A 14,479-nucleotide genomic window follows, 5' to 3' on the forward strand; every position below is an offset into this window, starting at 1 on the left:
ATCAATAGTTCCAAAATTGTTACATTCATTATTTCTAGAGTGATTTTTTAAAAAAGTTTTAACAAAAAAAAAAATTAATTGCATCTCATAAATCATTCTTAGCGTGAATTGAACTAATGAACAACGGAAAAAAGTAATTTAGAATGTACACTTTAACTATTCACTAGATAGAAATGAATATTTATCTTTACTCAATATACTTATCAAAACAATAAAATACATAAGATTTGTCATTTATATAAACTTAATTAATTAATTAGTACTATGTATTATCTTAATTTATCATCTATCATGATTAATTAAGATTACCACTGAGAGTGTACATGCTGATCCATCGAAAATTCGAAATACATAATCAATTCAATTTGATTTAATTTGTCAATTGATCAAACGAGAGTGCATACAAATTGGGAGGTTTTAAATGATAAAAAACAATTTGGGAGCCTCGGTCACTCACATCAAAACGGCGTCGTTTTTTCTAAACATGAAATTTATACGTTTTTGCGCCATACGGGTTGTTTTTGGGGTTCAAAAGTGAGGGAAAATCAAGGGCTTATAAATTTTCCGCTCAGAGTAGCAATTTCTAATCAAAGAGACGATGGCTGAGGAAGCAGCAATTTCAGTAACAAGCCCTACCGCGGAGCAAAACCAGAACTCGGTGAACGCCACAATCGAATCTGGTGTTCAGGGAGGCACAGAATCAACTTGCAACAACAATAATACTGCTGAGAGTTCTGTGGTTACTTCTGATGGTAACCGTGAAAAATCTCTGGAGTACGCCGATGAGTTAACGGTGAAAGGCTCCAAGGCATCTAAAGATGGAGATTATGCAGAGGCTGTAGAATGCTATAGCCGTGCCCTGGAAATCCGGTTAGGGTTTACCTGTTTCATTTCCTCACTTTTCTTTTTAATAACAAGGATATTTAACTGTTTGCTTGTTTTCTTTTGTTCGAAACTGTTTGATTAGATTCTTTCGACTTAATTGTTGATGGAAATGTAAAAAAAAAGGAGATCTTTAGGAGGCTTTGGTAGTAAAGCGGTAAAGATACGAGGGTTTAGGGTTTAATGTACTCCGGGTGGTTGAGCGGTCCATCTTCAAGTGATTTTGGAATTTTTTTGTGGTTTAGTTTTGATGTGCAGAATATCTCGTTAACATGAGACTAATACACAGATACAGTACAGACTCTGAGAGTGATTATCAGATGATTAATTTCTTCATGTATTTACTTTACTTATCTTATGAAATCTCACTGTGCAAAAACGAAAAAAAAACAACATTTTTTTGGTGGTGCTGTTCAAATCCTTTCCATTTGGGAATGATTGAGTTGCAGACGTGAAGTATAGGGTTGAGATTTACAAGCCCTCCTGGACTCTTGGCTTTTGCTGGTGCATTCTTCTATAGCTAAAGACAGGATGAACAACTGTTTCCTAGCTGTTCAGTTGACCAATTGAAATTGGACTTACTATCCATGTCACTGCACAATATGCACCTTCATTTTCTTTCTTCTGTTGCAATTGCAATACTGTTGGTTTACTTGAATTTAACTTTCATTGTTACATGAATGTGTGGGTATAAACTATAAAGAGAATATTTCAAAAGTTTTTCAAGGGCATTGTTGTTCTTGGTGTCATACAGTATGCGTAGTTTTAGAGTTTTTCTCTCCCTATATGTTAGCTTTGTATGTAATTATGCCATTTCTAGTAATTCTCGTTTCACATGGACTTGTTTTGCAAAATTTTCAGGGTCGCACATTTTGGTGAACTTGCTCCTGAATGTATCAATGCATATTATAAATATGGGTGTGCTTTGTTGTACAAAGCTCAGGATGAGGCCGATCCTTTGGTTTCTTTGCCAAAAAAAGACAGTGGGTCTCAACAAGATTCTAATAGAGATGGCTCTGTTAAAAGTGTTGTTAGTTGTGAGTCTTCTATCTCAAGTACTGCTGAACCAGGTGGAAGTTCGAATGGAAAGGAAAAAGTAGAGGATGATGGTTAGATTCCTTGCATTATATTCTCATTTGATTTTTAACATTACTCGTGCTTTCTATTAGTGACATCCTCTCAAAACATAATAACTGAATTGAAGAGTTTGCTAATTAATTAGCAAAATTAGCATCAATGCAAAATATGTCGTTAAAATATATTGAACAACATAGTAATGTGAAGCAAAGACTTTATTACCTCATGGTGAAGCAATTAGCTTCTTCGAAGACCATCACTTTAGAAGTGAGGAACAAAGTAATCACAAAAAAATGGCTTGGCCCAGTGGAATTACCGATCCAGATAGAAGGGTAAAGAAAAGTTCATCATGAAGCAATGATCTTCTTCGAAGACCATTACTTTAGAAGTGAGGAACATAGTTCTTTAGATATGATAGTTCTTGTTGTGGCTTACACTGTTATGGGACAGCTGCAGCGGAAAACAAAGATGAAGGAGATGAAGAAGAAAGTGATGATGAGGACCTGGCTGAAGGTGATGAGGACGAAACTGACCTGGATTTGGCCTGGAAACTGTTAGATGTTGCAAGGGCAATTGCTGAAAAGCACGCCGGTGACACAATGGAAAAAGTGGATGTATTATCAGCTTTGGCCGAGGTAGCCTTGGAAAGAGGTTTGTCTCCATTAAACTATACTTCCATTACCTCAATTAGAATAGTGATGTCAGACTCTTATTTTCTGTATGGGAAGTTGAAATGTCCATGGGGCTATCAACCACCTTTTATCTTGTTAACTAAAATATATTCTGTTAACAGGAGTGATACTAAAGTTGTTATCTCAATTATCTAACTCGGTTGATTATATTCCAGCATTTTGGTTGTTTTGAATTGCAATCCCAAGCTGCAAATAGTTTCTCTAACTCAAAACTGTTCGAATCAATGGAAATAACTGCGGGAACTAGATAAAAGGATGACTGTTAAAAGCATTAAAAGGTGTGGTCTAGCTAAAAAATGCTAGGTAATTTCTGTCCACCCATCTAAGTTTTGGTGGACGGAGTTATCTGATATACTTGTGGTGGTGGGATGTAGCAAGTATGAAGTATCGGGTGAATTACTTGAGGCGCAAACAAGTTGGCCCAGGACCACTATTATCAAGAGAGTGAGATTGATAGAGAGTGTTTGTGTTCTAAATAAATTCTTATGTACAAGTGCAAAACGAGGGGGTGTAATCTGACTACCTAGACATATGAAATGGAGGTGAACTCTAGTTTTATCGCCAATGAGTTATAGATATTGTGGAACATGCGGTGTTGAGAGGTGGACTGAGAATGAGGGAGTGACTGGTAGATTGAGGGGTGTTGGAGGCAAATATTGGGGTGAGCAAGGATGGAGAAGTGATGTTAGTGGCTTGACACACTGCTGGAACTCCATGCCGCGACTGAGAGATAAGAGGGACACGACCTATGTTGCTTGGATCCTCCAAAATGCCATTGTACCCATGTCGGATCCTCTAAAGGGAGGGCCTATAGGTGTGGTGACAATTTTAGAGGATTTGAGCAACATTACATGACTATGAGTTACGAAGCCCCTGTTCCTCCTATTAAAATCTAGCTCAACAACTTGCTAGCATTTTTAGTTGGAATCTTGTATTCACATTCTAGATTGTTATTTGCTGCATGTTTCATGAATTGTTTTTGAAAATGTTAGGTGACTGGAATGGATTTAATGATTGAAATAAAAATGACCTAAACAAACTGATTAAACCAAATGCAAATGATTTGGGACCTTTAGTTGCCTTTTTAGTAGAAACAAAATGTTTATTTCTCTTCTTCACATGCTATAAGATTTGTAAATGTTGTCCTTTTCCTTTTGCAGAGGATGTTGAAACTTCCCTTAGTGATTACCTGAAGGCATTATCCATTTTGGAACGCTTGGTTGAACCTGACAGTCGCCATATTGCTGAGCTGTATCCTTAGTAACATGTAACTTATCTTAAATTAAGGGGATTGTTTTCTGACCTACATCTAAGTAGTTAAGCCTTTATAATGAATTCTTTTAAGTGCCAACATTTAATTGTTGCTTCCTCTTCCTTGCCATGTGATCTTAACTGTATTACAGCAACTTCAGGATATGCTTATGCCTGGAAATTGGTTCTAAATATCAGGAAGCCATACCATACTGCCAAAAAGCTATTTCAACTTGCAAGTCGCGGCTGCAGAGATTCACTGAGGAAATAAAGCTTTTGTCAGAATCAACAGAAAGATTAGCTACTACTAATGTAGATCAGATTGCGAGACAGTCTTCCAGTACATCACAGTCTGACACTGTATCTGCTAAAGAAGCTGAAGTTGAAACGCTCACTGATCTTTCTGCAGAATTGGAGAAGAAGGCAAGTATCACCAGATGAATTTTGAGTAATGTCTTAGTTCTTTCTTATTTTATAATTGTGACTCTTCCACTTGCAGCTTGAAGATTTGCAGCAGTGTATGTCAAATCCATCATCTATCCTCTCCGATATTTTGGGAATGGTGTCTGCAAAAGCAAGAAGTATGGAGAATGCTGATGCTTCTGTAGCTGTGAATTCCTCACAGATGGGTGCTGGTACCAGTGTTAGCGGAAGTTTTGACTCTCCAACTGTTTCCACTGCCCACACAAATGGTGCAGCTGGAATAACCCATCTTGGAGTAGTTGGAAGAGGAGTCAAGAGGGTGCATCTAAACACAACCACAGAATCTAGTCCAGCGAAAAAACCTGCATCTGAGCAGCAGTCAGATAATGGAGATGGCGCTGCCTCTTAAAGAATGTATTGTTGCTGCTTCAATTAAGTTATAGTTAACATATAAATTTAGCTTATTGACAACATTGGTGGATTACCTTAGTTTGTTGCACTCTCTGTTGGTTAGCTGGGAAGTGTGTTGCCAGTTGCCACAGATGGCATCAGTTTATTTCCTTAAATTAATTGCCTGTATGCATGTTGACTATTCTGTATGTGTTGCTTTGTTTCTTCTGCAGTAAGTTTTTTTTTTTTTATATATAATCTTCGTAAAGACTCAGAAGTAGATTACTTCTTTGAACGAAATGATAGCTGTGCTGGCAGACCAGTAATTGAACAAGTAACCACTGTCTAGGCTAATTGGTGCTGAAAATCTGCTGATTAACCATCATGGCAAGTAGCAAGTATTTTATACATTTGTGTATTTATTTATAACACTACCTTTTGAAATTAACAGTCATTCATCTATCTGTACCTTCTTCCAGTAAACCATTGGCTATCTGTGACTAAGAATTTCTTCTTTCTTCACATCATTTAACAGGCATATTATGCTTCAAAATAAGATGACCTTTTTTTGAGGCTTAGTTTGCTATTCATCTTTGCTTGAACAGAAGTTTACATTCAGTAGAGGTGACATTAGGTGATCTTTTCGTTTGTCTATGGCTTGGTGGGTCGAGAGTAGTAGGTAGTTCATGGATTAGTTGACGAGTGCATAGGTTGGTCTGGACACCACCATTATCCATAATATGTTGTAATGTTACTGGATCCTTTATTCAATTATTCTTGTCTCCTAGAGAATATTTTTGGGTAACGGAAATAAAAGACAATTTAGTGGTAGGATATTTAATCCAACATTCCTCTGGCAGGTAAGGCGTACGAATGTTTCTGAAACTAAGCGCACTTTCATGTGAAGTAAACCTGCTGTGTGTCGTTTATATACTCCTAAAGATGCTCTTAAGCAATATGATTTAGTGCTAAGTACTATATAACATGTCTTGTCTGATGATAGTATGGATTCTCTATGGAACCAGACAAACACCAAATGCCAATATGTATCCTAGGGCTAACCAAAGTCCCTAGTAACTTTGTCTAGAAAGATAATTAAAGTAATGCAGCAAGAAAAATATAGTAGGTGAATCTTTCCGTGACAGAAAGAACCAATCAAAGGAACTTTAACGATTGGTCGTTACCACCAAAGTTGATGGAAGTTGTTTTATAGTCGACTGGTCCAGAATTGGATAAAAGTAAACAAAAACAACTTATGATCAAAGAGTTTAGAGATAAGAAAGAGAGAAAATGTGTTATAGAGTGGACTGCAAAAAATGCGGGAAGTACTCCTGGGGTGGGTGTGGTAAACATTTGAGCACCCTCTATGGTAGCATCGAACAAGGCAAGCATTGTAATTGTCGTCCTTGGCCTGGAGTTGTCATGCCCTCTTCTCAGACCACCACCCAAAACAAAGAAACTGTTACCCAAAACAAATGTGCTCCGACCACCACCACCGCAGGTATATAGACAAATCTAGAATTTAAACTAACACAAATCCAATGAATATGACTTAATGTCTTCACGTACAATCTAATCATACCACAGTTAATTAATATGTTACGACTCAACCATGATAAATTTGAATGATTTAATGTAGATATCAAGTATAAATAAGTTTGCTTTTTAATAATTTTTACGCTTCAATAAGAAAGTAGTACACTACCACTTTCTTTTTTGTTTATTCTAGAATTTGGTAGACCTTTAATTTGTGATGGTCTCATTATATGTCAAGTGCCAACCCAAAAAGGAAAGTGGAAATTCTCTCCTAAAGATTTTTTAAATTTTTTTTTATACTTTTAAATAATCATCCGAAGAAACCGGAAATTCTCCAGCATCAACATTTGCGTAGTGTTTACAGCTTTTGACAATTTTGCTCATACTTAATTTCTATTGAAAACGATTCAAAAGTTTAAGCTATAATTTGTTTCTTCGTTTCTCTAGATACTTCATTTTCAAGAAAGTGATTTATTTGTTGGATTGGAGACGAATGAAATAAATCAAGGATGGTGCTAATAGATTAATCTTATGAAACAGTTTATCATGTACTTTTTAATCCTTAGATTAGAAATAACAAAATATTAACTAGACCTCAAATCTAAATAAGTCGGAGCGATTACATCATCAGTTGGGTACTATCTAGATTTGAATCGATAATATGAGCAGCTTATGTTGGATTGATTTCAAAATAATTGTTGTTTTTCAGGTACTCAATGAGGCGATGATGCCGTTGGGTAATAACTAAACTGCTTCTGGAGACCAATAAATAAATAGTGTATTATTAATCAATTATATAATACTATAATAGTAGTCATTTGTAATAAATCAATAAAAATAATGCGAATTTTGAGGTCAATACACATTGACCGAACCACTCTAATTTGCTTACAAAGTTGTAAAAATAAATCCGTTTTCCAGAATTGAGTGCTTTTTAAACCTTGTGCAGGGTGTTTTGTAAATTTTCATTCAATAAATATAAGTAATTAATCACGGGTTTTGTGCCGCTTTTGGGTTTTTTCTTTATTATTCTCAAGGAGCTAGTAATGGTTTGGTCTTTGTGCCTCCATTTTTCTTTCTCAAATTCACTTTTGAATTGTAGGTTCAAATTAGATATTTTAGTATTTGATTTATTACATTGGTAATCTATTTATTTATAGTCATCTAATATATATAAAGAAATATCTATGCAAGATTTGAGTTTCACAAAAAATTACTTTTATATTTATATATAAAGTTTGAGTAAAAAATATTGAGCGATTATTAGTTTCTGAGGCCTAATATTACTTTCATCTAGACCACATGGGCTATGACATAATATTTGGACATCGTGGGACCAGTTCGATCAATCGAGTGTCAAATGAGCATCTTCCTTAAAGACAAATGTCAACTAATAGTCCTATTATTTAGTCACTTAATATTAAAGAATGCCCACCTAATATGGCTATAATCATGGTATTTTATATTTTTATTTTCCTTCACTTTGGAACATGGATAGCTTTAGGGGAGGACATTCCATGGATGCAACTTGTATAAAATAATGTGTCTTTTTATATTAGTAGCATTTTAATGATATGATTAGGAATGTTAAATAGGCAAGTGCGGAGATATATTAAGGTGAGATGAGCTAAACAACAAATCAGATACTAGCTTAATTGGTTTTTACATGAATTGAATTTGACGGGGCAAAATAGATCGAGTTAATAAATATCAATGAGTTATTAACTATTTCAAATTTAAATAAATTATATTTTTGTGGATTAATTTTGCCATTTCTAACTATAATACAGTGCCTTCTCCAACATCTTGGGTCTTGTAGAGTTATTTCCTAACTATAATTTACCGAAACAGAGAATGTTTAGTTGTTTAGCAAACGTTTGCAATTTGCACATTCAAAATTATCACCATCTGCAGTAAAATCAAACTAATTAATACCATAATCTAAAAATCAGATCTCCTGTCTTCATTATACTAATATTTAAATAGAATATATTATTGTTGTGTTATTTATTTTGAATTTGAAATGTTAGATAGAAGAATTAATATCGAGCAACCTCTCTTTGCGTGGACCTCATAAAGTCGACACCATTTATTGCCCTACTAATAAAGATAGGTATGTTCTAGTTAATGGCAGGCAGTTGCATATTTTTAAAATTTTCATGTCTCAGTTTTCCAACCAGAGTTTGGTTTCCACATTGAAGAAGACTATGCAGTGTGAAAATAAAAATTAAATCAAAGTTTTAATGCAAATATCGAATAGAATGTAAGAAATCAAGAAAAAATGAAATTGAATTATATCATGGTATACATGTGAACTACTCTCGAGTGTCAAATTGCTCTCAAGCTGTTATAAATTTGTTGTGCTATTCTTTTATGGGAAAAAAGGACAAATATACTCCCGAACTATCATAAATGATATGCCGATACCCTCCGTCATACTTTTGAGACATTGGTGCCCCTGTTGTCCAAAAACTAGAGCATATATACCTTTTACACTAACGGACATACACGTGTCATAATCTTATCCACCGACCCGATATTTATTAAATATTGGATTGATGGATAAGATTGCGACATGTGTCTCTATTTAGTCTTCCGTAAGAGTGAAGGGCATATATGCTCTAGTTTTTGGACGGCAAGGGCACCAATGTCCCAAAAAAATGATGAGGATATCTGCATACCATTTACGATAGTTCGCGATATATTTACTCTTTTTCCCTTCATTTAATTGATTTGAAGTGGTGGTGTAGCAGGAAATGTGGGCTTAAAATTCAAATTGTCATGGATCCTTAAAAGGTACGATAACTGAACACAGCGTATATGGGCCACCTTTTAGCTGGAGGCCCCTTTTGGGACCATCCATATTATAACTCCATAATCTTGAAATCATTTGTTCCATTAGTCTCCTTTTCACCTTTTTTGACTCCATTAACTTAAACAATAATATTATACGTGTATGTGGTGAAGTGAATGAAATTGATCTTTTCTTAATAAAAATGTCATATATATATATATATATATATATATATATATATAATTGATTCATGTATATTCAAACATACCCCGTCCAATGAAACAAAGCAAATTAAATGTTAATTATGGCAACAACGTGAATACTCCTGTAATCAAGTTGCGTATGATTATAGTCTCTAATTAGGCCCACTCAAATACAGTAATATAATAGGGTAGTTTTGATGCAAAAAAGCAATAACAATAGTTGGCAAGCAAAGTGTGTTTTTGGTGCTTATAAACAGAGAAAAGGGAAACAATTTAATGATGACAGTAATAATTTTTCCTGCTTGTGTGTATTCTTACAAAGTGGATTTTCAAAGTGCTTTTTGAATTCTCCCTCTTCCTCCTTCGAACCCTAGAGAGAGAAAAAAAGAAGATTCTGATCTGATTCATCATCAAAAGGAAAGTGGGTACAAGTTTGAAGACAGAGATTTTGGAAAAGGAAACACATCAATTTCATCATCATCAATATATCTTTTTCTGTTTTTCAACCTACATAATCATTTCACCTAGACTTTCTTTCAAACATCTTATCTTCATGGATCTATCTTAGTCCTACTTCCTTGGTAAAAGATAAACTGAAGTTTCAACTTTCTTGTTGCATTGAAGAAAAATGGCGCACACTGACCACCCCACCACCAAAGGCCAAGCATGGTGAGTAACAATCTCATTTTCCTTCTTCTTCATCTTCACGTATTGTTAACTCAGATTCACTGTTTTTCAGGTTTTGTACTACAGGATTACCCAGTGATATCATCATCGAAGTTGAAGATATGGCCTTCCATCTTCACAAGGTTGGTCAGTTGTGTGTTGAATGAATAGATTCTGAAATAATAATATGTGTTTGTTTGTTTATTTACTTATTTTTGTGTCGGTTGTTTCAGTTTCCCCTGATGTCAAAAAGTAGAAAGCTTCATGAAATGATAACAGAGCAAGAGACAAATGCAAGTAGCAGTAAAATCCAAAAACCTGCTGAACGAGACAACGATTGTGATGGTGATGAGGAGATTGAAGAAGAAGAGGATAATGAGGAGGACCAGCAATACTGTATTTCGTTCCCTGATTTCCCGGGCGGTTCAGAGACATTTGAGACGGCTGCCAAGTTCTGTTATGGTGTGAAAATCGAGTTGTCTGCATCGAACGTTGCTCCACTGCGCTGTGCGGGTGAGTACTTGGAGATGACTGAAGAGTACTCCGAGGATAACCTCATTTCCAAGACGGAGAGGTTTCTTTCACAGACAGTGCTAAAGAGTATTAAGGACTCCATTAGAACCCTAAACTCGTGCAAGAACATCTTGCCGTTAGCAGAAACACTCGGCATTGTTCAGAGATGCATTGATGCCGTTGCTGTTAAAGCTTCAGCTGCTGATCCGTCTCTCTTTGGCTGGCCGGTGAATGATCACGGTCCTGGAAATGGAGTTGAAGCAAATACTCGCCGTAAAGGTGCCAACAGAGGAGGTGGTATGGATTCGTGGTTCGAAGAGCTAGGGCACTTGACCTTGCCTTTGTTCAAGCGTTTGATTTCTGCAATGAAAGGTAGAGATTTGAGTTCAGAAGTTATCGAGAGCTGTCTAATGTATTATGCGAAGAAGTACATTCCAGGAATTTCACGCTCAAGTAGGAAGGCATCTTCGTCTTCGATACCATCAGAGAACGAACAGAGAGAGCTTTTGGAGACTATAATTACTAACCTTCCTGAAGAGACTAGCTCAAGAACTTCAACAACCACAAGGATTCTCTTCGGCTCATTGAGAACAGCGAACATACTAAATGCTTCGGAAGCTGCTCGAGCTGCACTGGAGAGGAAAATCGGATCTCAACTGGAACAAGCCACATTAGACGATCTTCTCATTCCGAGCTACTCTTATCTTAATGAAACGTTATATGATGTCGCTTGTGTGGAGAGAATATTAGGATATTTTTTAAACGGATTGGAAGAGAGGTCTACCGCTAGAATTCAAGGCGAAGAAGAGAACATCAATGTCAGATCCACGGCATTAATGTTAGTCGGAAAGTTAATCGACGGTTACTTATCAGAAATAGCTTCTGATAATAATTTATTACCGGAAAAATTCTGTGAATTAGCTGTTGCATTGCCGGACCAAGCAAGACTCTTTGATGATGGCCTTTACAGAGCTGTCGATGTATATCTCAAGGTAATGACATTTTCTTAATTAAAATACTTATTCACTTGTTTAGTTCAATAATTTGTGTTAAATATTGTTAACTTAATTCCTTATGCAGGCGCATCCATGGATATCGGAAGCGGAGAGGGAGCAAATATGCGGAGTAATGGATTGCCAAAAGTTAACACTAGAGGCGTGTACACACGCAGCTCAGAATGAACGGCTTCCACTTAGAGCCGTAGTTCAAGTACTATTCTTCGAACAACTCCAACTCCGGCAAGCAATTGCCGGAACTCTTATGGTCGCTGATGTGAATCCAGAAGAAATCCCGCGGCTGTCAATTATGGACGGCAGGGAAGGGGAGGGTGAAGGTGGAGAGCAAGAGGAAACGACAGGAGTAGTTGGAATGGCACGTGCACAGGAAGGGAGTAGCACGTGGAGGAAAACAGTGAGGGAGAATCAAGTGCTACGCTTGGATATGGATAGCATGAGGACGCGAGTACAAGACCTGGAACGCGAATGCTCCTCAATGAAGAAAGTAATCCAGAAGATAGATAAGGTAGGCAAACACGGCAGCAACGGCGGCAGAGAAGGAGGGTGGAGAAAGAAGTTGGGATGTAAATTCAAGACGCAAGTGTGTGACTCGCATGAACCAACGGTTGTGGAGGCCAAGAAAGGACGGGGCCATCGTCATCAACATCAATAATAAAGCCAAATAAGAAACAAATCAACTTCTTTCTTCTACCTAATGGTCTCTACTTTTAGTTTTAAGTTATATATCTGTTCTTCCGTAATTAAGAAATTTGTTTTTTTCCAACTTACTATTCTTTAGTGAACAGATTCTTTCTTGTTTGTAAGTTGTTGCTGTTTTCTATATTTAGATCTCAATGATATAACTAAGGAAAAGCACGGTAGTTGGAGAACAAAAAAACAGTAATGTAACGTGTTTGAAAATTTGAATTTTACCACTTTTTTTTAAAATTGCTCTTAATTAGGTGGGAATACTCCACGTATCTGACTATGATGATGAACTACTTTTTATTTTGATGAAATTTAAAGTAGCTTTATATACTAGAGTTGTCACTTGCCTCGGGAATTTGGAGTTTTAATTGGACACCAAAAGAGTGCGATAGTATTAGTATTTGTTACATAGTGCTAAGCTTAGACGGAGAGGGAAATTCGTGTTGGACTATTCAATCATCGGGTGGTCCAGTAATTAGCCATCATGTCATAATGCAACAAAATGAGCATTGCTGGCCTGAAAAGATGTGTCTGAACGAATACCTTTCATTAAAGAAGGATAAAGTGTTTCTTCTCCTTTTGAAACAATTTACTATCTTTCTCATTTGCCTTTGCCTATCGAAAAGCAGCTCAATCATTTTATCATGCACCACTGAGAACCAACACTTAACTTGGATCTTTATGAAAGAAGGAAAACAGAATAATAGAGATGGTAGAAAGATAAAAGTGAATCCTAATTTGTGCAGTGAAACTAAAGGACTAGAGACTTTGTACAGAGAAATTCACTCTATCAAAATTATGAAATTTAATTACCATTCGAACCATGCCACATAAAGAAGGGAGTATTATTTTTGCTCACCTCCTAAGGACTGTAGTAAAAATTTCATGAGGCACCATATTTAACGAGCTTCAGACAAGTCTACTCCTTCGGCGACACCATCCATCCGTCATCATATGTTTTCATAAATTTCTAATCAGGTCAAATAACAAAATTATTATTTACAAACTAGTCAAAGATAAAGTTAATCTATAATCTAAATTCAGATACCTAAAACGGAAAATGATGTGTGCACTATTCAGATTATTCTCATAATTTTCTTCAATTGTTTTTTTGGTTGTCTAAAGTTGGGACAAATATACCAAAATATCTGAAGTTTGCCTTTTAACAAGGTCATATCTTCACTAAAAAAATGTCCAAAATAGACGTTACCAAGGCGATAACTTCATTTAAAAATGTCTGAATTTGAGCTTGACAAACCATATCAAACAAAGATCATACTTCAGACAAAGATATCCATAGTTACACACATATTTTCAACTTCGAATGTGTACGTCTGAAGTTGTGCCCAAGATAAGTAAACTTGATCAGTATATTTTTTTAAAATCGATTATAAATTGAAAAGAGGCCCTAAAAACGAGTATTTGTGCATTCCGTTAGGGACAATGTCTAAGCTATAAGTTGTTAAACTGGGCCAAGACAACAAAAAAGCCCAGTAGTGGTAAGTCGGTCTACTAAAGTCCAAGAAGAAGTATAGATTGGGCCTGAAGCCAATCCCCTAATGTTAAACCCTAAACCTACCAATGACTATAAGTAGAACAGCTTCAATCTTCCCTTTACCTACTCTACCTGTCTCTTCTCACACATAGCACATTAGGGATGTGATTATATTTTTGAATTTCAGTTTTTTTTATCTTTTTTTTTTTTTTTTTGTGAATGTTGAAGTAGTAGTTCCTCAATGATGAACAAACAGATGACGAGTCTGATAATCCATTCTTTTAAAATAATGAAGACAATCGAGGCATTTGTCTGAGAGGAAATCCTATCTGCTACTTCTTTGCTTTTAATTTTGGTTTTTGGTTATTTGTGAGATTTTAAATCTGATTCTGATTAATTTAGTTTATTCCTTGTTTATATAACCAAGTTTTCATTTTTAAAAAAAAAGAAAAGAAATTTGAACGTTCGATTTTATAGTTCCTTTTTTATTTTTGATTTTTGAGTCTTACCACATGAAGAAAATTTCGTCTAGATAAAGATTTGCGCTTCAATTGCGTGGTAATATGTCACGAATTCCAAAAACGTTTATTCTTTAAAACTTTTGTGAGATCTGTGCTTTCAATGTGTCGTTTTAGGGCTTCACTCAAAAAGATGTATGTTTTAAAAGCCATTATAATTCATTCATGTAAAAACTTTTAAGTGCGCCTCATCACATATAAAAATAAAAAGGACATCACTAAAACTGTCTTTCCAATAATTTGAATTTAAACTAGCTACTTTTTGTTTCGTGTGTGTTTGAACATTGTAACTTTGTTGCAAGACTTGCATTGTATCTAATTAAAATGGGCGCTGGT

The 14,479-nt window shown here is 35.6% G+C and overlaps 2 protein-coding genes and 1 non-coding gene across 4 annotated transcripts; all 3 read left to right on the plus strand.

The window, feature by feature from the left end:
* The first annotated feature begins 510 nt into the window (after positions 1 to 510).
* On the plus strand, positions 511 to 4,876 carry LOC125847748 (NASP-related protein sim3). Of its 2 annotated transcripts, none has more exons than XM_049527429.1 (6): positions 511 to 870; positions 1,744 to 1,991; positions 2,410 to 2,610; positions 3,812 to 3,902; positions 4,055 to 4,325; positions 4,402 to 4,876. In XM_049527429.1, exons 1-6 carry the CDS (start codon positions 599 to 601, stop codon positions 4,732 to 4,734), a joined length of 1,416 nt encoding a protein of 471 aa, XP_049383386.1. In that variant the 5' UTR covers positions 511 to 598; the 3' UTR covers positions 4,735 to 4,876. The 2 variants fall into 2 exon arrangements, with proteins under 2 accessions (XP_049383386.1, XP_049383387.1); XM_049527430.1 differs by having other exon boundaries at positions 2,416 to 2,610.
* Positions 4,877 to 9,440: 4,564 nt separating this feature from the next.
* On the plus strand, positions 9,441 to 12,166 carry LOC125847737 (BTB/POZ domain-containing protein At5g66560). The gene is made up of 4 exons (XM_049527417.1): positions 9,441 to 9,917; positions 9,988 to 10,057; positions 10,148 to 11,419; positions 11,508 to 12,166. The coding sequence occupies exons 1-4, from the start codon at positions 9,877 to 9,879 to the stop codon at positions 12,093 to 12,095; spliced, it is 1,971 nt and encodes a 656-aa protein (XP_049383374.1). The 5' UTR covers positions 9,441 to 9,876; the 3' UTR covers positions 12,096 to 12,166.
* A 1,695-nt stretch (positions 12,167 to 13,861) lies between these two features.
* LOC125849584 (small nucleolar RNA SNOR75) lies at positions 13,862 to 13,946 on the plus strand. The gene has a single exon (XR_007444663.1). It is a non-coding gene; the product is annotated as a small nucleolar RNA SNOR75 (small nucleolar RNA).
* The last annotated feature ends 533 nt before the right edge of the window (positions 13,947 to 14,479 follow it).

Source organism: Solanum stenotomum, chromosome 12 (genome assembly GCF_019186545.1).
Source record: "Solanum stenotomum isolate F172 chromosome 12, ASM1918654v1, whole genome shotgun sequence".
In the NCBI taxonomy this organism is placed as follows: Eukaryota; Viridiplantae; Streptophyta; class Magnoliopsida; order Solanales; family Solanaceae; genus Solanum; species Solanum stenotomum.

Coding starts and splice junctions, on each gene's coding strand:
- LOC125847748 (XM_049527429.1), top strand. CDS start 599: ATGGCTGAGGAAGCAGCAATTTCAGTAACAAGCCCTACCGCGGAGCAA. Junction 871..1,743: donor AGCCGTGCCCTGGAAATCCG/GTTAGGGTTTAC, acceptor CAAAATTTTCAG/GGTCGCACATTTTGGTGAAC. Junction 4,326..4,401: donor CTGCAGAATTGGAGAAGAAG/GCAAGTATCACC, acceptor TTCCACTTGCAG/CTTGAAGATTTGCAGCAGTG.
- LOC125847737 (XM_049527417.1), top strand. CDS start 9,877: ATGGCGCACACTGACCACCCCACCACCAAAGGCCAAGCATG. Junction 10,058..10,147: donor TGGCCTTCCATCTTCACAAG/GTTGGTCAGTTG, acceptor CGGTTGTTTCAG/TTTCCCCTGATGTCAAAAAG. Junction 11,420..11,507: donor CTGTCGATGTATATCTCAAG/GTAATGACATTT, acceptor TTCCTTATGCAG/GCGCATCCATGGATATCGGA.